A 25,016-nucleotide genomic window follows, 5' to 3' on the forward strand; every position below is an offset into this window, starting at 1 on the left:
TTCCAGTTTATTTATGTATTTATTTTTAATATTATACTTGGTGTGCATTTATGCCCACCTGTGCAAAAAGGAAATTCTTGCCTTATTTGGGTAATATACAAACACTTATGTACATTTGGGATCCATTAATGTATTTTAAAATTTATAGTCACAATGTGACCTTCATCAAAGACCATCACAGACTTTAATTCCTTCTCAAAATTAAAACTTAAAAATATATGAATCTTGCTGGGCATGGTGACCCATGGCTGTAATCCCAGAACTTTTGGAGGCTGATAGAGGTGAATTGCTTGAGCCTAGGAGTTCAAGACCAGCATGGGCAATATGATGAGACCCGTCTCTACAAAAATACAAAAATTAGCCAGGTGTGTTGGACTGCATGTGTAGTCCCAGCTACTCAGGAGGCTGAGGTGAGAGGATCCATTCAGTTTGGGAGATTGAGGTGGTGGTGAGCTGTGATTGTGTCACTGAACTCCAGCCTGGGCGACAGAGTGAGACCCTGTCTTAAAAAAACAAACCAAAACAAAATAACCCTTTTTCTTTCTGTCTATACTTCAAGAATATATTTTGAATCACTTTGTAACAAAAATCTTTTTCTTTTCTTAAGTGTGCTAATCTAACACTCCAAGAACATGTTGAAGCAGAGCAGTCTTTCAGTTGCTGTAGACCGTAGCAATCTGCTAATTATTGAAGGTTCATCCTAGGGTATATTCCCACGCATTGCTCTTTCTGGTGAAGTTTGCTGAAATGGGTCCCTGTACCAGGCACACGGGCAGGCCCGAGGAATTGTGCTTTTTATCAGTGGAGATGCAACACTTCAAAAGACACTTTAGTGCAGCAAAAGGCTGCCATATAAATTTGGTGCCATTGCGCCTTTGCTCTGCCTCCTTATCTTGCTTTGTTACTTCCTGCTGGCTTCTGCTGCATGAATCACAGCCCCTCCTGGATGCTCCCTTTGCTGCTGTCAAATGTTTTCTCATAGTCACCTCACCTTGCCCTCGGCTGATATGAATACCATGCCCGCAAGAATCATGACCAATGCAGCCATGTTTGAGCAGGTCCAATTATTGACAATACAGGAAGGCTAATGAGTAGAAAGCCTTAAGCTTTAAATGAATTTACAGAATGATTAACTATTAATTAAGCCGTTGAAAGTGCCCATACGTTCTTTTCAGAGACTGCATATTTTTTATCTCTAATTAAAACAAATATCCCCCAAACAAAACTTTCAGTGTTTTTTCATATTTATAATCACTGGTATTGCAATCATTTTGTTTCAACTCTAGGATTTTCCACTGCAGTTGTATATTAGCAATTAAATGAGATAATCTTGACCTTCCATTTCTGCCTTTTAAATATTAAGAATAATGATTTCAGGGTTCCAGAACATTCATTCAACAATGCCAAGAACATGTAGAGATGAACAGTGTACCATTCTGACATTAAGGAGTTTGGTAGCTAGTGAAGAGATGAGCGGTGTGGTGTGTGTTACTACTCTGACAAAGAACACATCAGCTACTCTTGGGATGTTTCAGGGTGTTACAGGAGCAAAGAAGAAGAATGACAAGGTTAGCCAGGGAGCTCTTCTAAGAGAAAGTGACAGTTGATCCTTAAAGAATGAGTGAGAATTAAGTTGACCAGATACTTAAGGGCATTCCAAGAAGGAACAGCACGGGCAAAGACAGAGGAGTGAAAACCTCTAATGTTTGGGGAAATTCAAGTACCTGAGAATTGTTCAAGTGACATATACCTGAGTTTGTTGAGTGATGAGGCTGGACTCAGATATCTTGAGTCTTAAATGCCAGTTTGAATTTTACCTAAAAGGCAAGCTCTCAAAACTTTTAAGAAGAGGAGTGTGGGGTTGTTTTTTTCTTGTAAATTTGTTAAAGTTCTTTGTAGATTCTGGATATTAGCCCTTTGTCAGATGGGTAGATTGCAAAAATTTTCTCCCATTCTGCGTGTCCACTCTGATGGTAGTTTCTTTTGCTGTGCAGAAGCTCTTTAGTTTAATTAGATCCCATTTGTCAATTTTGGCTTTTGTTGCCATTGCTTTTGGTGTTTTAGTCATGAAGTCCGTGCCCATGCCTATGTCCTGAATGGTATTGCCTAGGTTTTCTTCTAGAGTTTTTATGGTTTTAGGTCTAACATTTAATCCATCTTGAATTAATTTTTGTATAAGGTGTAAGGAAGGGATCCAGTTTCAGCTTTCTACATAGAAAATGTGGCACATACACACCGCGGAATACTATGCAGCCATAAAAAAGGATGAGTTCATGTCCTTTGCAGGGACATGGATGAAGCTGGAAACCCTCATTCTGAGCAAACTATCACAAGGACAGAAAACCAAACACCCCGTGTTTTCACTCATAGGTGGGAATTGAACGATGAGAACACTTGGACACAGGGTGGGGAACATCACACACCAGGGCCTGTCATGTGTCCCCTGTCATGGGGGAGGGATAGCATTAGGAGAAACACCTAATGTAAATGACGAGTTAATGGGTGCAGCAAACCAACATGGCACATGTATACCTATGTAACAAACCTGCATGTTGTGCACATGTACCCCCTAGAACTTAAAGTATAATAAAAAAAAAAGTGAGGGGGGAGTGTGATGTTCTGACTTGTGTTTTTAAAGCATTGGTGACAGTGTGGAGGAGGAATTGAGTTGATTGGTAAAAAGGATTAACTGATCAAACTGAAAAACTAGTCAAAGTTAGTGTTTCTTGACATTGGTTTTGAAACTTTGCTATCAGTAACGGGATCAGTAAATATGATTAGTGCCCTTATAAAAGAGACCTCAGAGTGCTGCCTTGCCCCTTGCACCATGTGAGAATACAAGGAGAAGGCACCATCTGTGAATCAGGAAGCAGCCCCTCCCCAGACACTGAATCTGCCAGCGTGTTGATTCTGGACTTCCAGGCTCCAGAACTGTAAGAAATAAGTTTCTGCTGTTTTTAAGGCACCCGGTTTATGGCACTTGGTTGTAGCAGCCTGACCTAACACACCCATTTTATCTTTACAGGAAAAAGTCAAACAGAGGGATAAAAACTTGATGATGTTTTCAGGAATATCCAACCAAAAAAGTGGCCATTTCCTCATCCCTCATAGAAGTTTTTGCTAAGATAAAAAATGATAAACAGTTTTAAATCATGGGAACATACCAAGTAGCCATGGTTGGCATCACTGGCTAAAAATGAATCTAAAAGAACTTTGAAAAGCAGATGAAGTAGCCAAATGATATGCTTTAAAAACTTGTAAAATCATCCTAGAATATACAAAGCTTAAAAATGCATGAAGAGATGAGAACTCTCCAACAATCTTGCCATTGAAAAATTGACTTAAACGTAAAAAAAAGGTTAATGAAAAACACTGCCAATAAGCAGATCAAACATAATTGGCTGAGAATGAGGGGAGGAAAAACTAAAATGCTGGTAAGCCTATAAAAGTTGTAAAACTATGTATGCCCAATTGCAAACAAACAAACAAACTCAAACTCCTTTCCCAGAACTTTTAAAAAATAACAGAAGAGAATATTTTTAAGGTACATAAGCAATGCACAATTATATGCCTAATGGTATATAAAAATTGCTAATTCCTGAAAAATCTGTGACTTGAAATATACATTTTTCAATAAACTTTTATTTGTCAAACTCACCAATTCTAAATCTTGTTCCAAACCAAAGAGAGAAAATTTCTTTCTCTCTTTCATTACCTCCCTCCCTCCCTCCCTTCCTCCATCCCTTCCTTTCTCTCTTTCTTTCTTGATGGAGTCTGGCTCTGTTGCCCAGGCTGGAGTGCAGTGGTATGATCTCGGCTCACTGCAACCTCTGCTTCCCGGGTTCAAGTGATTCTCCTGCTTCAGCCTCCCGAATAGCTGGGATTTCAGGCATCTGCCACCATGCCTGGCTAATTTTTGTATTTTTAGTAGAGACAGGGTTTTACCATGTTGGCCAGTCTGGTCTTGAACTCTTGACCTCAAGTGATCCACCTGCCTCGGCCTCCCAAGGTATTAGGATTACAGGCATGAGCCACTCTGTGCCTGGCCTTGCTTTTCTTCTTTAAACTAGTTTTTCTGTTCTTAAATTATTTGTTCAGATTTACATAGTGGACTCGTCTTTATGTCTTTGTTGTTTAGATTCATTCATTCATTTGCTGTGCTGGGTGCTGTTTTAGGTACTGAGGATACTGCAGAGGACAAAGAAGGCATCATTGCACTGAGGAAATTAGGAGATGTCAGTTTACCTTCCATCAGCTCTTTCACATGGCCATTGGCAAAACTTCTACCATGCTTGTATCTAATCTGCTCCTTTGATGCATAGATTGAATAGACATAATTCACTGCGAACTCTTCCTCCTGGGAATGAAAAGGAGCACTCACAAGTTGCCTTATTAAAGTCTTTGGCTAACTAATCAATTTTTTACTGTTAAACTTTTATAGGCACCCTAGGGCCAATTATCTCTATATTTGTACTCTATTAACAGTGGCATCAGCCACAGAAAGAAAGTAATTGCATCTTTATTATCTTTGCATATGGCAATTCATATTATTGGGCAAGACAAACTGACAGGATCTTGAATTTTGGCCTAAGAGTGGCCTAAGGAGAAGCCATTTAGAAAATAGCTTTGTGACCTTGGGCATACTTTTAATTTCTCCAGACCACAGCATCATCATCTGTAAAATTAAAGTATTGGACCAGCTTTCTGCTAAAGGCTATGTTCACACAAAAGTCGATGAATCTTAGGCATTCTGGAGGTTTATAAGAAAAGCAAAGAGAAAATATCACTCTCATTATAAGTTTGCTTGCCATGAAAGCTGCTTTCCTGAATGATGTTTCTGAAAAGGAAATAAAACAGAGAGGGAGCCAGTAACCTGTGAGTGATCAGTTTGATGCTGCATCAGACTAGAATTTACCCCTGTCATTGTCTCCACCTGCCCCCATGGCATCAGGTCCTGAATTTCACTAAAAATGGCAGGGAAGGACAAACCAGGAGACACAGGGAAATTAGAAGAGATAATTATGGATGATGTGAATGAAGGAAGTAATATGGAGAATGACGCTCGATTTCCTAACAATATGAGATTGTTCTCCAACCATTAGGGTCAGACAGGATCATTTCTTGAGTGAAAGATCAGTCTAGATACCACAGGAAGTGGTGTTGCTAATTCAGCATGTGGCACTTTATCTACTGAAACAAAGCCCCATTTTAAGAGTCATAAAGTTGGGATTTGGGTTGTGGCTTCGTGTATTTGCATACATATGCGATTGGTCAGGAAGTGGAAGTGGGAGGTGAGGCTGCCCAAGCATTTTCTCCTGAATATCCTGACCGAATGCAGCTTTGAATAATGACATTCTTTTACCTACTTATACTTCCTCAGCAGTTTCCTTGCATTTTGCCTCAAATCTTCAAAGCTTTTGACGATGTGGGCTTAAAACCATGAAGATAAATGTGTTCAGATTCTTTTGTGGCAATGCCTGCTGCGAGATACCTGTGGTCACTCTGCTTCCTGGTCTGGGTTAGTGGTTCAGAACTGAGTCCACTGGGAAGAATGGCAGTTGAGTCACAAATGTCACTGATTATTCAAAACATCTGTACAGTGTAAATATGGAAATATCTTTTGTACTTTCCAATTCACATATTCAGTTTTGACCAGGAAGTAGCTTAGTCTCTTAGAGTATCTAACTTTTAGTGAATTTGCATTCCAAGAAGTGTTTATTGCTACAATACACAGGTGAAGTGTTATTTTAGAAAGACTGAGACTGTTTTACCTGATGGACAGGTGATTTGACTATAAGTTAAGAGAACTGAGTTCTGGGTTCTAGTGTTGGGCCACCTACAAATGAGCTCTGTGATCATGGCCAAGTCATCTTAACTTGACCTTCTATTATTTTATCCATAAAATGAAAGGATTTTGATTGGACTCCATGAAGGCCTTCAACTCTAACATTCTGTTCTACTATTTCTTACACAAGAGCTCTGTGGATTCTGGACATATGTATTGCTCTAGAAACTCTTGGGAGCCAAGTAAATGTTTAAAAATTCAAATTTCTGTGTCCTGTTAGAGGAATGCTCAGGATGTGTGTGTGTGTATGTGTGTGTGTGTGCGGGTTCATGCATGTGTGTGCTCATGCTTGCCTTAATGGAATCTGGATAGATTCAGTTGACAGGAAAATTTTCTAAGATTTTGGTTTTACAGAAATTCTTTTCCTCATAAGGTCTTTGTTCCTTTATGGGGTTTTCTTTTGACCTTTGAGGAAAGGAAGTCTTAACTTGGATTGCTCATCTGTGTCCTAATATTAAGTGTCTCAGTATTTGAAGGTTAGCTTAATGACCCAGAGTTAGGAGAGCAGATGACATGTAGGTGCCCCTTGTCATGCCAGTGATGGGGGCAGAATATCTGTTAGCATCCTTCTGACTGTTGCTGCAGACACCACTGAAAAGGATCTTCCCGAGAGAGGGACCTTGCCTGTACTCAGGCTTCCTCTCAGTGTCCCTGTCCTCCCCCTACCATGGGAAGGGAAAGACTGAAGATTCTGATGATGCTCAAGTACCCTGCTACATGTCAGAGAATTATATTTGCTCCTCTTTCTCCTTATTATAATTTGACTTGTCTTTTCTCAAGGAAATTGCCTTCTTTTGTCATTTATTCTGTTGTGATTGGATTTTTTCCCCTGCTTGTCTCATCAGAGGATTGGTCAAACTGGAAATCTTTCAGCTTCTTCAATTAGCACTTTTGAAAAAAAAAAAATAGTGTTTTTGGTTAAAAGAAAAAAAAAAGCCCTAAGTCTTCTTTTCCTCCTGGGTTGATCATGTTCCATTTTCTGGGTTATTTTTCTCAAATTCCTTCACTGTTGGACTGCCTGAGGTCTCATGAGGTGTTTGGATGTTTCACCTTGAGTAAATCTCAGGCCATAATATTCATTGCCATTCCTGATCTGGCCCCTAAACTTTCTTTCCCACTCACTTTCACACTGTGCTTCAAACAATCCTGCCTCTTTGCCTTTCCTCTGAGCACTCACTTTCTCCTGCCTTCGCTCTTACTGATTCCTCTGCCTATACTGCTCCATCTACCTAGCAAAAAGTTTCTTAAAGACCTTTTCTGTGGAGTCTTCAATAATGCTATCTGTTATACCCATTCACCAGTTGTAAGTACTTTCTGAATGCCCATACATGTTTTGTAATCCTCCTTTGACCCTAATCACGTTTTACATTGCCCTGTCATTACCATCTACATGGTACTACTCTCACATTAGATTGTTAATTCTTTGAGGGCAAACATGGCCTTCACCAGTGTTTGCTGGTTGAAATAACAAATGTTTGTTCATTGGCAAAGCATTTGAAAAGTGTCCATGTGAGAAATTGTTAATCACATGATTACAACAGCCGATGAAATTTGAATTAGGTCTATGGATTAAACTGGTAGTATTGCATTACTGTTAAATTTTTTGTGTATCATTGTACGATAATTATACAAGTAAATGTCCTTATTCTTCGGAAATGCACACTGAAGTATTTAGAAGTAAAGGAGCCTGATGTGCACAAATTACCCTTAAATGATTACAAAAAACATATATAATGTGTATATATATACACACACACAAACACACATGTTGCATATATATATATGCACAGGCATTCTTTGTGGTATTTTTGTAACTTTCAAGTAAATTTGAAATTATTTTAAAATAAAAAGCTTAAAAAATTAAATTGTTATATATTACTGATCAGGGATAATCATAGAAAAGTAGCCCAAGTGTGGAAAAATAAAAGAAACATTTATTTGTAGATGAAAAAGTAACCCAGTGAACAGTCTGAAATTCATTTATTTAATATTTTGTAAGTGACCTACACACAGCACATGATGAAGTCTCCAAGTTATGATGAGGCAGGTCAATTCTTCTAGAAAGTCACATGCTAGATGACTATGCCTAAATGGCCAGATAATCTGGGATGGTGCCCTGTGTGGAAGAATAGCAGATGTACCTCAAAGTACAGGCATTGTGAGGTTATGCCTCTTGGCACAAAATAACTCAAACTGTGATTAGAAGATGATGAGTTCTTGCCAGGAGTTACAATGTAGAGAAAAGATTTCAGAATCATTGCAGGTGGTTACTTCTGTATGTTAATGCTACTAAAGATGCCAATGAAATGATGGGCATTATTAGGAGGTTTTTTGGAAGTAAAACTAATTTTGGTATGACATACTTAAATATAGGCATATTGGTTATATATTGCTGCTTCACATGAACTCAAAAATTAGTGGCCTAAAGCAACAAAGATTGATTACTCACAGTTTCTGTGGGTTAGGAAGTTGAGAGTAGCTTAGCTGGTGGTTCTAGCTCAGGGTCTCATGAGTTTATAATAAGTATGTTAGCAAGGACTGCAGTCATCTAAAGGTTTAACAGGGGCTAGAGGATCCACTCCCAAGATGGATCACTCACACAGCTGTTAGCAGGAGGCCTCAGTTCCTTACTGTGTTGGTCTCTCCATATGGCTACTTGAGCATCCGAATGTCGTAGCAGCTGGCTTCCTGTGAAATGGTGTTCAAAGAAGTAAGATGGCAATTTCAGTGCCTTTTATGACTAGTTTGGAAGTTTATCATTTTGGTAATATTCTATTGGTTATACAAGTCACTTATTCATTGTGAGAGGGGCTTACACAGGCAGGGATCATTGGAGGCCATCTTGGAGGCTGGCTACAATAATAGGGTATAATTATGGTTGCTGTAGCAGCATTGAAAAAAAGAGGAAAAAAAGAGTGAACTTTATAAAAATGCTAAGAGGGCTTTTTATTTTTGTGGACAGGCCAGGAAAATTAAGACTCTTAAGGTTAAGAAGAATGAGTAGGAATGTTATTGAAGTATATCAAATTATGACAAATTTGGAAAAATAAATATGATTTTATTTATCAAAGTTTGGAACAAGAAGTAGTGTTTGAAGTTTCTTTTTCTAATAAAAAAGAGATGTAACTTGTTTTCTCAGTAGGAAATAAATAGATTGAACCCAGAAGATATAACCAGGGGATTCAGAATGCTTTAAACCCAAAACAGCTCTCCTTGATCTCTACCATAATTTCTATTATTTCTCCCAGTCCTGCTGATTCTTTCCCTCATTGGTTTCTCGCACACTTCCGATTCCTAGGCTACCACCCTAGGAAGGTCGTTCCACTTCACACATGAGTGCAGTAACCTCCACACTCTGTCTTTGCCTCCAAAGGATTTGGTCCCCTGGCTGGTTTTTGCACACCTTCTCTGTCAATCTCCCAAACACCTCTTTCATCTAATAATGCCCTTGCTCAAAGACTTCAAGTAAATTCTACTGCAGACAGGAAGAATTAAACTGAACTCCTTAGCTTGGTGCTGAAGGCCCTTTATCACCACCAAACACCATCCTCCTTTCTAGCATTACTTCTCACAATTCATTATAAAACCTTCTGCTCTCCACCCTCAAGGCTTGGCTCTTATCTTTCTCTTTGCCTTGTGGCCCCTCCTTGAGTTTTTATTTACTCAGAAGCTTCCTTTTATCCAGGTGTGATGCTGAGGGCTGGTCACAGGCATTGTCGCCATCAGCCAGGCCTGTTCGTATATCTGCTCTTACCTGATTGTCTAACTTCCAGGGAGCCGTTTAATCTCAGTATTCCCTGTATGGGGATAATAGACCCTCTCCTGTGGACTCAGTGAGGTTTCATTGCTAGTGTGAGGTGCCATTCAGTGATTTCTAGTTTCCTTTCTTTTTCAAGTCCCTGCTCAAGTTTGACTTTCTTCATGAGCCTTCATAGCTCTTGTTGGCTTCTCCGCCTCTTAAAAATCTGGCAAGTCATCTCTAAATGGACTCATTTGGCAAATAATCATATTTTGTTCATAATTTTTTTTAGTAGATTTTAAGCTATTATGGGCAGAGACTGTGCTTTACAAGTCACAGGAGTTGTCATAGTTTCTTGCCCTTAGATCTTTAATGAGTATTGTTTGTAGATTTTTTCCCCCATATGTTGTAGGTGATGAATTCACAGAGACATTGTAGAGAATTTTCCAAACCTGATGATGAGTGAGTTACCAGGGTCTTCCCCAAATTATCCCTTAACACCACCTATATAATGACCGTGGGGTTGGATGTTTAGGTAGGTAGGGCCACATCTCTGTTCCCATAGCAGCTTATTCTGGTCTTAATCATGGTGTGCATCATGCTGATTGAATAGGTCAGTTTGTGGCCATTTTCCATGTGGGGCTGTGAGCTCCTTCGGGATAGCTCAGCACTGGACATTGTCAGCGCCTTGCCCAGTTTTTGTTTGATGTTAAGTGCCCAAAGAATTAGAACCATTAGTAAACATTCACTTCATGCTAATGTTTAGGGATTTTTTTGTGGAGGGGGGGCTTGTTTATAAAATCATTATGAGTTTATAAACAGATTTGAGAGTACATATATATATACATATATGTATATATATATATATTTTTTTTAGACAGGGACTTGCTCTGCCACCCAGCTGGAAAGCAGAGCCACAATCACAGCTCACTGCAGCCTTGACCTCCGAGGCTCAATCGATCCTCCTACCTCACCCTATACTCCACCCCTCTTGGTAGCTGGGACTACAGGTGCATGCCACCAAGCCTGGCTAATTTTTTTTTTGTTTTTTAATAGGGATGTGGTCTTGCTATGTTGCTGAGGCTAGTCACAAACTCCTGGGCTCAAGTCATCCTCCTACCTTGGCTTCCCAAAGTATTAGGATTATGGGAGTGAGCCACCGCACCTGGCCTTTCTTTTATTAATGCTGGTAGGCACACTCATTTAACTTAAATGAATACTCTGTTCCTGCCATTACATGATTTAATTTGATTTAGAATATGTTTGTTGTGGGTTTGATGTTAGCAAAATGACATGAGGCCCTCAAAACAAAGTAAATATAGCACTTGTACTGTTTGAAATGAATAGTCATACCTGGATAATATGTTAGAATAACTAGCCTTGCTCAGTGAACAGAGAAGTCATGCTAATGCCTTAAGGATTCCTTTCATCAGCGAACTAGTATTTCCATGGAAGTCCTCATCTGAGATTGTTCTCAGGGCAACCAGCAAGCATTACTCATTCTACATCTTTAATGCACTGAAGCTGGACTATTGCTTCTCTGTTCACGGCCTCAAAGCTCCAGGAAGAACTTAGCACACTGCCTCTGCCGGCCTTTCTGAGTAGTTTGAGGAAGAGTGAGTACATCCTTTATAGATAACACGATGGAGTGGTCAGGTGAAATGGATGGCTCTTGTTGAAAAGTGGCTATTCTTAATCAATAAATTTGTTTTAATTTAACTTAGAGATATGTGAGAGAATCTTAGTAGCAGAAAATGAGGTTGAGAAAAAACTGGTTGAGGGTACCGAAGTTATTTCTATGTGTGCACTTAATTGATTCTAGGAAGAAAATAGATTTTGGAGCCAAAAGGAATCATCTGGAATAATTTTCCCCTCTGTTGTTTCAAAAATAAATTAGTAAGTCAACACCCCATTATTTATTTCTTTTTAACTCAATGATAAAGAAACTACTGCTTATCATCAGAACTAAGACTCATCCATTGTAAGGATTTTATTCATCCTGATTATTTACTGAGGCTTTTGTGGTAGAATAAGCAAAGCTTGCCTTCCAAGTGGAGCTGCAAAACACAGGCAGCAAGAGTTAACTCTGTGGGCTGTTTCCCTTTCTAATAGGAGCACTTTAGCAATGCTAATCAGTTGTACTGATTTTGTTTTGATTTTTCCATAATAATTAAGTGAATGATCTGAAATGCAATCAAGTTTGGCACTAGGGGGTTCATGCAAATGACTCTTTATTTTTTACATTTTAAATTTTGTTAAATGGAATCATAAGGAAAGTTATTTGAAGAGGAAGTCTGAGTGGGTGAGGGTAGCCAACACCCGATTTAGAGATTTGAATATATTCAAAATGTCTATCTTAATGAAGCAAATCACCACTGCATTGCCTTTGTTTTCAATTGAAATAATACTATTTTTTAAAAATTGCATTTTGTTTTCATTTGCATTCCAAAGTGGAAAATTATAAGACAGGATGACACAGCACAGAAGAGAGAAATGAGGAAGAATAAATTTACTGGGCTTTCCTTCTTCAGAGTAGGCATAGTGGAAAAAGGGTACTCACTATGTTTACTCACCAAAACCTATAGAAGAAAACAAAGAAGATAGGGAAAAAGTAAATGAATGCCCTATCTGCTTCTTTTTTCTTTTCTTTTCTTTTTCTTTTTTTTTTTTTTTGAGATAGAGTTTCACTCCTGTTGACCAGGCTGGAGTGCAATGGCACGACCTTGGCTCATTGCAGCCTCCGCCTCCCAGGTTCAAGCAATTCTTCTGCCTCAGCCTCCCAAGTAGCTGGGATTATAGGCACCTGCCAGCATACCTGGCTAATTTATTCTATTTTTTAGTAGAGACGGGGTTTCACCGTATTGGCCAGGGTGGTTTCGAACTCCTGACCTCAGGTGATCCACTGGCCTCGGCCTCTCGAAGTGCTGGGATTACAGGAGTGAGCCACCACGCCTGGCCTAAATGTCCTATCAACTTCTGATTTTGATTGCATCTCAGTGCCTTTATTAAACAAGATAGAATGAAAGGACAATCCATGTTTCCTAATTTAGAGAAATGCTGTGTTTCTTAGTTCTCTACAGCTTATTGGCATATTTGTGAGATGTCTTCTCTCCTCATCGTCTATAACATCTGTGTTATTTTCTCAAACAGTTTTAACCAGCTTATGTGAATTTGCATGATCCTTGCCTCTTGATCAAACAATTCTTTTTGGTTTTTCAGACTATTCTAGAGCTCAGTTAATTTTCTAATTTTAATTAGGAAAATGTATTGGGACAAAGATCCCAATACACACGTCCACACATATACACACACACATATGTTTTTCAATGTACTGATATTTTTTCTTTCAAAAATGGTACCTGCGACTTCTCAATGCAGTTTGATATTTCTGTATACTGAACTTCCAAAGCAATGAGAAGGTGGCCAAATTCTGCTTTTTCCCTGTCATCTCCTCTTCACAGGGCAATGCATCAGGTACCAAGCAAGAAGAGAAACCAGAAGATTAGTGTCAATATTTTTACATTAAAATAAAACTCACAACCTCTTTCTTGTTCTGGGACTTTGATTCATGGCTTGTGGCAATTTCTAACTTTACAGACTAAACATTTCTAATTGGTAAATGGATGGTTTGAGTCTGAGATGACTCAGGAAATAAACTTTCCAATTTTGGGGTAATTGTTTATGAGTAGATGGCAGGTTACTGCTTACCAGCCTTCATGTCTTTGAGGAAAGAATGAAAGCTAAACACATTTCACACTTCATTGAAAGGAAATACTTCTCCTCACATAGATAAAGCAATGAGACAAGGAAATAATTGCCATGCTCATTTGTTACAGCCAAATATATTAAAGATTTTTTTGATGGATGAGGAAAACACTAGCTGTATATTACATGGCTTCAACTGTAAAACAGGGACAATAAAAACTACTACTTCTTAGTTAAGTTGCTGTAAGGATTACATGGATAATTCACATAAATGGCTCAGTACTGTGTCTGGCACACAGTAATCGATCAGGAAATGTTAGCTGTTATTGTTTATTGTTATCATCAGAATTTTTTATTCATTCCCCTTAAATGAAATAGCTTCTTTATATAATGTTAAGCTTCAGATTTTACAACTTCATGATGCGTGTGAGAAATGTCAATAATTTGAATTAATCTATAAGTTAATTTTGGTTACCTATTTACGCTTTATCTATTGGAATTATTTAGTGACCATTGAAATATCCTTTTTAAGATTTTACAGCTTCTTTAATGGCTTACACAATATCTTTTAATTATACTACAAATTCATGATTTTTTTCCTTATTCCAAGTCAAACATTTTCTTTTAGCCTTTGTTGAGTCAGCAATAGGTAACTTGTCATAGTATACTTAAACAATCTTGATTTTGAAGAATTTAATATTTCCTCATTTGATCTGTCCTGAATTTGAATGATAAACTATTTCCTAAAGTTGTTTGTTTTTTGCTGTTATTGTTGTTTGTTTGTTTGTTTTAAGATAAATTTGTCCTTTCAAGCCATAAAGTTATTATTCAATACATTTGGTTCCCAAATATTAAAAACTTCTTGGAGTGGAAAATGAGTATAACTTCTTAAAATGCCAGCTCCCACCCAGAAAATCACTGCTTTGCTCAAATAATCTGGCTCATTATTACTAGTTTCACTAGTTTACCAACAAGCAGGTTGGCACTTATTTTGTTCGTAATTAAGAAATGAATCAGTGATTTCTAATTTTGTATCCATTTTTATAATGATTAGATGACATAGTATGACAATTAAACTTTTCCTTCTTACTAAATTCCAGAGGCTGCAGGAGTGTGTGTGATTCTCAGGTGCAAACCATTACAGGTGTTACACACCTGGGCCTGGCGCGGGTCCTAGCACATCATATGTGTTCAATAAATGCTTGTAGGTGGCTTTGCTTGATGATATCGGAGGAACCTTCAACTTGAAATATCTAAAACTGAACTGAAAGCTTCCCCTCCCCAGAGGAAAGCTTTTATGAGTCCCATCTCAGCAAGGGGCTAACAATCCCCACAAGGGGCTAAACCAGAAGCTCCTTCCCTCCCTTAATCCATGTTCAATAGCCAAGTCCTGTCGATTCCGCATCCTAAAAATCTCCCAGAGCCACTCCACTTTCTGCAACCCCATTGCTGCTGCCTTGATCTGTTCACAGTCGCGTCTCACCTGGCCTCCCTCCAAGAGCCTCCCCTTGCAGCTAGAGTCATTCTTCTAATGCCACTCTGCACCATTTACTAGCTCCATGTTATCCTTGGATGAAGTTCCCTACTGCACAATGGCTTATGAAACCCATTGCGACTCACCCTCTGTCTCTTTCTCCAGCTGTCCCCTTTCTCTTGCCATGAATTAACTTGAACTCCCTAAATGCACCTGGCCCTCCCTTACATGTGGATCCCTCTGCCTGGAACATTCACCCTCTTCTATCTCCTTTGCCGGCCTATCTATTTTCCAAGTTTTTAAATATGTTACTTTATGGTCTTTAGGTTCATTTTCTCTAACATCGACCTGCAAACAGCTTTACATTTTTTTCTATGTATAATCTAGTTTTTAGAAACCCATGTGAGATGTTTGGTTTCATTTCTGTTCAGCAGATAGAGAAATTGAAGCACTATGTTTAAGAAACTTACGTCGTGATTACTAAATTATAAGTATCTTAACAGGCAGAGATAGAGACTGGTTCTGTGTTTTATATCCAGTCTTTGCATGATGACTAGGATGGAGCAGGCATTTAGTGCATTGAGTGACTTATCGAATGAATCTCAGTTTGAGCCTGAGGTACCTCTCTCTTGATTCGATGGAGCTTCTGTTTCATCATTTATTTTTAGAACAAATGAGGCCAGCTACCTCTGTGTGCCCTCCTCTTCTAGAAGGGAAATATGCCAGGTGAGAGAATTTGGAGGCTTGTGTTGCTCTGAATTGTTCTGGTAGATTTCTTTAATATTGGCTGGCATAAATGAGAAGGGCTTTTGTTCTTGTGGCAATTGATGATGATTTGCATATTTTAGTAATTTACAACATAGTAGCCACCCTGCACAACATAAGAAACACCCCTCTCTCCTGGACCATGGAATTTGGTGACCTAGCTATTGAAATACATGGCTTGTTATGCACATTTCAGCCCCAGTGACAACTGGTACCTGGTGGTTGCTGTACTGAAAAGAATTCTGTGTGAGTCATTTCAATGCATTTCTAATTGAGATTTTTTTTCTTGTAGGTTGTTCTTCAGAAAAAAATGATTATTTCTTTGAACTCATGCCTGAGCTTTGTTTGTTTATTGTTATGCCACTGGATTGGGACAGCATCACCTCTGAATCTCGAAGACCCTAATGTGTGTAGCCACTGGGAAAGGTAATGGTTCTGAAAGGAGCCTGACAAAGAATTGCTGAGAAGTTCCCTTATATACTATAATTATCAGTCAGATGTATAAAATTAGAATTTGTGAAGAGATTGTGAAATTACTTTTATGTAAAAATCATTAGTCATAGCTAGCAAATTAGGTAGTATTAGTCACCTTGGTCTTATAGCATATATATTATGTGAAAAAAATCTTGATATATCTAATTCTAATGCAGGTGCAATTGTAAGATTCAGGGAAGACATTAGTAGCGCAATTAAAAGATCTTCCTAAGGTCTTGTCTCTGATTTGAATTTGCATAAATTTTGGGGAGCTGGACTTATGCATGGGAACCCATGAGTGAGAAGTGGAAAGCAGCATGAGATAATATATTAAAGTATTGAAATATACGGGATTTAAAAGAATTTTGCTGTAGATGGCTTGAAAAGGGAGACCTGAATTTGGTGTAAACTGGCAAGGCTGCATAGAGGTAGTGTCCCCTGAGATGCTCTTGAAGAACTGAATAAGATGAGTGGGTTGCAATGATTGGAAGGGGATCTTGGAAGGGGAGGCAGTTTGGCAGTTTGAAATCAGTGCCATGCGGACCACCGAGAACTGTGCACAACCAGAGCAGAGTTAGTATCGTATTGGAGGAGGGTGTGGTTATATGAAGGCAGATGATGTAATGTCTAGATATGAGCAATTTGCAGTAGAAAGTACAAAACAGTAGGTCATCCTCTGGGACTTTATAGTCCCTTTTGGAACACAAAAATAGTACAAACCCATCCAGCGATATTGCAGTACAATCAAGTCCAGTTGGCTCTGCTCTAATGTGCTACTTGAATTTCCCAGAAATTATCTTTATCCAAAAAGTGTAAATGCAAGTGTTTTAAACAAAGAGAAGATGTTAAGTACTGGAGGGTAATATGTATTTTTAATAGCTGTAAGTACAATTATATCAAACTCTTGATCTTCAGCACCATGATTAGCAAACCACAGAGCACACATTCTAATCACCTTTGTCCCCCACTGTTAGGACGCATAAAGCCCAAAGCCTCTCAAGCACAGCAGTGGTATTATTCTGGGGACACGCTGATTTCTCACTCAGTATTATTTTTGGTAAGGGCTTATCCCTACCTCCATTGGTAGTGTTACAAGAAGGGTAATTAAAACATAATTACCTGATTAGTCAATGGAGTTATATATTATTATGAAACTTTAAGTTGCAGAGAGAATGTATGTATATAATAAAGTTCTATATATTTGTGGTATTAACTACATTATACAGAATTTAAGCAGAAGGACTTCCTATTAGTGCTCTTTATAATATTTACAGCACCTCCCATAAAGCATTTCATCAATAAAATATATAATAAATACTTATTAAAGTCATGAATCAGTGGCTACATCAATGGGTACAGGTCAAATTTAGTAAAGGAAGAGACCATTGGTGGTTGAACTTCTTGGAAGGATGATAGATTTGGGATGGGAGGAAAAGTCAAGTTTGTGAGATGCTGTGAAATAAGAATCAACAGATCTTGATAATACATTGACAGAGGAAGTGAAGGAGGCAGAGAAGACGAGGATTTAGAACTTGCTGTGTGAAGTAATCCAGATGTCATTGCGCATATGGAAAAATAAAAGAAAGAGAGTTGATTTGAAAGGGAAGGGGTTAGTGTGGGTTTGCCATGTTGTGTTTATAAAATCAATTTAAAATATGGGCCTGGAAGTATTTGGGAATATAGATTTGGGAATATCCAGCATGATGAGATGTGAGATATGAACAGATGAACTCTCTGAGGGAAAGACTATAAGAGAATAAAAGGCTGGGTGTGGTGGCTCAAGCCGGTAATCCCAGCACGTTGGGAGGCCGAGGCAGATAGATCACTTGAGGCCAGGATTTTGAGACCAACCTGGCCAACATGGCAAAGCCCCATCTGTACTAAAAATATAAAAAGCCAAGTGTAGTGGTGCATGCCTGTAATCCAGCTACTTGGGGGGCTGAGGCACAAGAATCACTTGAACTCAGGAGGTGGAGGCTGTAGTGAGCTGAGATCATGCCACTGCACTCCAGCCTGGGTGACAGAGCGAGACCCTACCTCAAAAAAAAAAAAAAAAAAAGAGAGAGAGAAAACAATTTCAAGGCTTCAAATAATCCGGCACCCACTTATAAATACACATTTGTTGACCAGAGCTTCCAATGCATAAGTGCATTGTCTGGCTCACCACTGATAATTCCCACTGTCTAAAACACTGCCTCGCATGTGGCATGTGTTTAATAAATTGTTGAATGAGTGAGTTCATCTTCTGATAGGAAACGAAATGACTAAATATGTACATCGATGTGGGAGGAGCATGGAGAGTGAGAAAGACAGATAGACAAGGCGCACATTAATCTCTAAACCTAATAGAACCCAACAACTGTGCAAGTGATTAGTGCAAACTCTAAAATGCTCACGAAGGGGGAGGGAAATTGAATGTGAACAAATAGGAAAATGATGAAAAAAACTTCCAGTTTTTTTTAAATGTACTACCAGGAAGAAGAGTTGACAGCTATAACCTTCTTATTGATAAATTTTCTGTTGTAAGGCTAGATAATGATTTCTAGAAGAAAGGTAAAAGAAAGTAGAATTTTTTTGGTAAGATTGGGGACCAGTATAGAAGATAAATTAAAATGATCAAATAAAGGCACAGGTGATAGGTTCGTCTAGTATTTTTAAAAATGTAAACGGGCTTGAACTGAAATGGGGAGAGGAAGATGAGCTCCAAGGGCATAATTCTGGTAGTAGGGCTCATTTTAAGCTCTTCTTATGCTCAAAACCACCTGTACCCAATGGCTCAGAACCATGCAATCACCTGGAGGTTACTTCTCAGACTGTGGTTTGCAGAGCTGAGGCATGAACTTGTTAGAAATACAGACTCTCAGGTCCCACCCCAGACCTACTAAATCAAAATCTGCATTTTAACAAGATCTCAGGGAGGTTTGTCTGCATATTCAAGTTTGAGAAGCACTAAACAAAAATACTTCCATCAATGGCTTCTAGCTGCATCCCAATTGATATCTGAATATTTATTTTGAAATAGAGATGTGCCTTGTTTTAATGCAGCAATTGTGATTCTAAGAAATTGTACATAAAATGAAATTAAAGAAAATGAAATCATTTAAAATACTCAGGGGGTGTTTATGATTAAAGGAACTCTGTACAGTGTCTTTTTGGAAAATGAATAACTAGAAATTATCTATTCCTTCTCCTAACCTTCTTTCTGTATTCTGTGAATTTGAGCTTTTCCATTCAGTGGGGTTTCTTCTAAAGAAGGCGCAAGTGAAGAGAAACCACACTTTGACCAAACCTTCAATTACTAACACAGAAGGGAGAGTAATTGAATCAGCAGTCCTGAAGCAAGCAGAGATAAGAAATGAAGATTATTACCATATCTGATTAAAGTAACAAGATAATTTAGGCAGGTAAAATGTAATTAACCACTTTGGAACGTGCCCAAGTGATAATGGCCTCCTCCCCTTATTCTCCATCTCTTCCCCCACTCCCTGGTTCTTTGACCTTAAATTAAATCTTGCTGGGGTTTCTCCCCAGACAACATTTAATAGATTAAAATCACGGCAATGATATATTTTCAGTATGTTTGAGAAGATTAAACAAACAAACAGGAAATAAAGAGTTTTGCCTCTGAATGCTGAAAGTTGTGCAGAATTGGGATCAGATTTTTAAAATTCCAGTTTCCCACTCCTTGTCTGTTTTAGAAGCTTTAAATGTTCTATGGTGATGTTTGAGAGAGGATGGGGCAGGACAGTGTCTGAGGGTCTTGGTGTTACTGCTGACTCTACATGGAAGCTCAGTGTTGCTCATTGTCAATGAAAGTAGGATTGGACCAGATAATGGAGGTGGTGCCCTCACACTCTGTGACTTCAGGAGCAGCTGCTGGTGAATGTGGAGGTATGGAGTGTTAGCACAGGAGCTAATTAAGTTCCATCAGCAGCCTAAGCACTGGCCAAAGTGGCCGTGATAAAGACCAGAGGAGGCAGGCCCATTCTTGAAGACACTTCCATTCATGATTCAAACACATCGCTTCCAGAAAATGGACCCCTTGAAGAGTGACAACTTAATTGCCTAATGATTGGTGGGTATTGAGCAAATTAGGTATGGTCACTTACAAAGTATTTGGCAGTCATAATTTGAAGACTATGTACTAACATGGGAAAATGCTTATGATATACTCAAGTTAAAAAAGAATATTTTAGAAATATGTGCATGGCATGATTATTATAACATAAGAATTTAGAAATACCCTCAACCAAAAACTAAAACCTCCTGGAAACTGTAAAGAAGCACAACAACATGCTGTTGGTGGTTATGTGAGAGCTATGGAATTCTGTCTCTTGCTCTGTTTTTTAAAAATGTGTTTTCCAAATTCCATAGTGTGATTATAATACCTTTACAAATGAAAAAAAGGAAAAAACTGTATAGAAAGAAAAATAATGTGTAAGAAACAACAGAAAAGAAATTCATGTTGAAAAGGCTTAGTACCTTTCTCCTATAAGCTTAAGTGGAAGCTTCAGTTTCTGACCGATGATAATTAGGCAAGTAGTTATCATCGGTCAGAAACTGAAGTGTCCACTTAAGTCTATACAGTAATTTAACTATAGTTAAATTAGTTGAACTGTAGTTTAACATAGTTAAATTAGTTGAACTATAGTTTAATATAGTTCAAAATAATTTATATGCAGTCAGTTCTGTACTGGGTTTGAGGGTCAAAATAATTTTAATGAGTAGAGCCAAGATTGAGGAGAAATACTCAAAACATAATGAATTTTATACTCCTATTTTCCCCAAGCTATATATATGTCTCCACGGAAAGCTATATTGTATTACTTTCAGCATTTAAATATTGGTCTCTCATTAGGCTGAGAGCTCCTTGAGGGCAGGAATTGCATAGAAGTTGCTCAATAAATGTTTGTTGAATTGAAATCCTAAATACTTTGATTGTCCTTTTAATAAAAGAGCTATTGGTGAGCAGCAAGTGACAAGAAGAGGAAATTCATGTACTCCAACATTCCCTCTCATTTAAAAACTCTTTTTGGTTCCTAGAAATCAGTGAAAACATTTTACTTGTTTGCTTATGGAATTGGTTCTTCCATCCACATCAAATAGAACTGGCCAAGATGCATTTGTTGATGATAACTTTTGCACTCCAAGGCACACAGACTTGAATATCATAACATGGCCTTTGAAATTTTCTGGAAACTCTGTATCAGGTCTAGTTCCAACAAATGAATTTAGTTCAGCTAAATTAGTACTGTAGAGACTGGTTGAATAAGTTTTTTTCTCCCAACTGGCATTAATTTAGAGCGGCTTCTTTTTTGTTCTTATAGCATATGTGGTAAGTTGCTCTATTTTGCTCATAGGTGATGTAGGACTGCACCTGTACACCAGTTGTATACACAGAGGACATTCATTCACTTTGTTCTCCACTAGAAATGGAACAGAGATATAATGCTGTAGGCCTTAAGATTCACCTATTTACAAGCAGCTGGATAGAAAGTGTCAACTTTAAACAATGAGAGTCAGAAAATATGATTAAGTATTGAGTTTATTCAGGCACAAAATTTGAGGACGGCCATACAGAAAACAGACTTCAAAGGAATGGGCTCAGTGTTCCCAAGTGGGGAAGTTAAAGTTTCACCTATATAGGCAGAGACAGAGAAGTTTAATAAGGTTCGACATTTTCCATAGAAAGCCAGTACATATGTTATAGCGGTTTGATTGATTACAGTTTGCTGCATTTCAAGGAAGATCGCTTCAACATTTCATGAGGAAGGGTAATGATCTGAGGGGGTCTTATCTCTGATGCCATTTGGTTATTTCTAATCATTTATAGGAAAAAGAAGTTTCAGCTGCCTGCTGCATGACTCAGGCCACATAGTTATATTCCTCTCAAGGCTCAAAATAATTTAAAGTTCCAATAGCTTTAAATTTGAATTCTTTAATTCACAGCAGGAAGAAATATTGGTAAGGAAGTCTTAGAACCTCAGGACACTGCTAGGGGTCTGAAGAAAATACAGATAGCTTAATGTGATATGTCACTCCAAGAATATTAATATTTTAACAGGGGCCTCTTGCTTTACCCAAAAGGAGTTACATCATAGCATGCAGGCATTTGCACACTGTATCCTCATCTGAACTTATTTTTGCAGGTTGCAATGGGTAACAGTTGTTGGAGGCAGAAAGAAACAGTCATCTAAAGTATATGTTAGGAATTCAGGATGCTAAATAAGAGGGGATCTTCAACACCATCTCTGACTCCTTTTATTTTAAAACGTGATCATGAGGATCCAGGGAAGTGAGGTGATCTGCTGAACATCTCCCAGTTTCTCAGTGTCGGTACAGAATTATAACCCTGCCTTCTTCTAATCCAGTGCTCTTTTCAACAGAGCCTGTTTCATTGCCCAATATTTATGAAGGGTCCCTAAATTTACCTAGAAATAAATTGCAATATCACAAAGAATGAAATACACAAAACTATGAATAGTACGATTACTTCATGGCTGTCCTGTTGAAGCCTGATACATAATGACTACCAGAGACCAGCTGCAGAAAGAAAACCCATTGTTTGTGAGGCTAGCACCACATAGCTTTTCAAATGAGAAGGTTCTGTCTAACCTGAATTCTTCATGCTGACATTTTAACTTCCTTCCTTCCTATTAGTGAACTTGGGCTATTGATTTGCAGCAAATGAGTCTGTGATTATGGCCCATTTTTTTGTTTGTGTGAATTAAAGATTTTAGTGAAAATCTTTAAGAGAATTAAAGCAAGTAGAATAAATTGTTTGGAGAAGATTATCCATGTTTTCTTATAGGCAGACACTAAGCTCTTTAGCATGTAATAGACTGTTTAAAATGAAGAAGTCTGGAATTGAACAGTGAGTATTCTTCATATTTCATGGATGTTTTCCACCCATGTTCTTAGGCCCATAGGCTTGTATGTTTTCACTCTAACAAGAACCTGTTAGTGAAAATGTACTGGAAAACAGACTATTTAAGTAGTAGCAAGCTGTTGGTATGATTATTTTAGGCTAATTGTCTCAGCCATATGTTTAGAACCAAGTTTAAAGATTACTTTATAGTATTTATTTAGTTGTTGTATACTGTATAGTCTTCCATTGCCTGAAATCAAATTATTCCAAGTTCCAACTAGAGAAAAATATGTTCTTTCTGATATTTTAAGAATCAGTAGCAAAATGCACTCTATTACTTCACTTGAATTGTTTCTTTGCTGAGTAACATTATTTGCATGCAGATTTAGAATGAAAACCTTCTGTGAATGATCTTTGTTATCCTTTGAGCCATGGGGTAAGAGGAGGGAATTAAATGCAGAAAAATACAGAGTGGTATTTTTAAATTTGGGAATATTAGGGTTTATAGTGAATAGTAAAAGAGAATTATCTTTAAAATTTACAGCACAAATCCCTGTATTTTAAATATATTGTTAAAATTGATCCTTTTGGGGTTCTAGTTTAAATAAAAACCCATAAAAACATGGAAATTCTCTGTTAAAAGTCACTATGGAGTTGCAAATGGAGATAATTTAGCTTACAAACTTTTAAATACATAGTATATTATTAATTTAAAAAAGAGAAATACTGATTTCTTATTTTTCCATTTCTTTTAAGCTACTCAGTGACTGTGCAAGAGTCATATCCACATCCCTTTGATCAAATTTACTACACGAGCTGCACTGACATTCTAAACTGGTTTAAATGCACGCGGCACAGGTAATAGAAGCTCAAACATGTTTATGAGTTTGGCTAACTGGGAATAGATTCTAATACAGAGATATTAATGACAGCAGAAAGTGCATCCATTCATTCAGTGAATAGGGATTGAGGGCTTGCTACTGTCTTATCTTTGTGCCACATCACAGCGGATATAGAAAAGCAGAAAGGTAGCCCATGCCCTAAAGGAGCTTACAGCCTAACTGCAGAGAAAGTGTCTGCTGTTTACCATCATTTGTTAACAAGAATTCATCTAGCCTTTGTGTTGTGCATAACTGGGGGAGACACTGTTACCTATGGACAGCAACAGATGTCAAGAAATTCATATCTTAGCATATGTTTCCAGTTGAACATCTGACTCAATTTAGGCTAACTTAAATTTGACCCTTAAGTAAAACAAGACGTATTTTTTTTCTATAAATGTGAACACAGAAACAAAACTAAAATATAATTAAACATTAATGTTAATATAGAAGGGAACTCTGATGCCCTAATTTTATTAGTAGTATACTAACAAATATAGTGTATGAGTTATGCCTTGAGTGCAGCATCTGCTGATTGTACTGCACTAAATTATGTTATGCTCAATGTCATTTCTTCACACAAGCTGGCCTTGGCCACTCTGTGTAAATTAGCATTTCCCGCCTGTCACATTCTATTCCCTGACTCAGGCTTTATTTTTCTTCACAGCATGTCATCATTACCTGCCATTATATGATCTAATCATTTGTTTAATGCATGTCCTTACTTTAACAAATTCAGCCAGATCTGTCTTCCCGAGTAAAATGTTAAGTTCCTTGAGAGCAAGGAATTTGTATTGTTTTGCTCACTGCTCTTTCCCCAGTGTCTAGAACAGTGCCCAGGATATACTAAGTGCTCAATAAACACATGCTATGTAAGTGAATCCGTGAATAAATGGCACTTTAGTTCAACGGAGAGGTCTTTTGTCTGTTAGCCTTCTATATTATAATGGGATGAGACTGCCCTAAGGTTTTTAAGGGAATTCTCTGAATTCTTCCTTTAAAACATACATAAGTGAATGATGCTTAGATGGGTATCATATATGAATTAATCAATACTTTTCAACATATCTTAAGATAAGTGAAAGAGGGAAATCATGAAACTACTGACCCCTTGAAATAAAGCATAGATTGGCTTCAATAGGGAATCTTAATAACTTCTTAGCAAATTGATGAGTTAGTATTATATTGGTCTAGACATGTATTCCATATTTCTTCATAACTAGTTTGAAATACTTTGCTTTTCAGACCTTTATTATGTTTAATAG

At 37.8% G+C, this 25,016-nt stretch overlaps 1 protein-coding gene across 4 annotated transcripts in view; it reads left to right on the forward strand.

Annotated features, from left to right (window-relative positions):
• Nucleotides 1-25,016, forward strand: part of MEGF10 (multiple EGF like domains 10) — a 244,996-nt gene that overhangs the window by 91,126 nt on the left and 128,854 nt on the right. For all 4 annotated transcript variants that reach the window (XM_054555890.2, XM_054555891.2, XM_054555889.2 and 1 more), the window contains 2 exons: nt 15,821-15,954; nt 23,627-23,728. In XM_054555890.2, coding sequence (XP_054411865.2) covers nt 15,839-15,954; nt 23,627-23,728 — 218 coding nt within the window. In that variant the 5' untranslated portion in view covers nt 15,821-15,838. The remainder of the gene's footprint in view (nt 1-15,820; nt 15,955-23,626; nt 23,729-25,016) is intronic.

This window comes from Pongo abelii, chromosome 4, assembly GCF_028885655.2.
Source record: "Pongo abelii isolate AG06213 chromosome 4, NHGRI_mPonAbe1-v2.0_pri, whole genome shotgun sequence".
Taxonomy (NCBI): Eukaryota; Metazoa; Chordata; class Mammalia; order Primates; family Hominidae; genus Pongo; species Pongo abelii.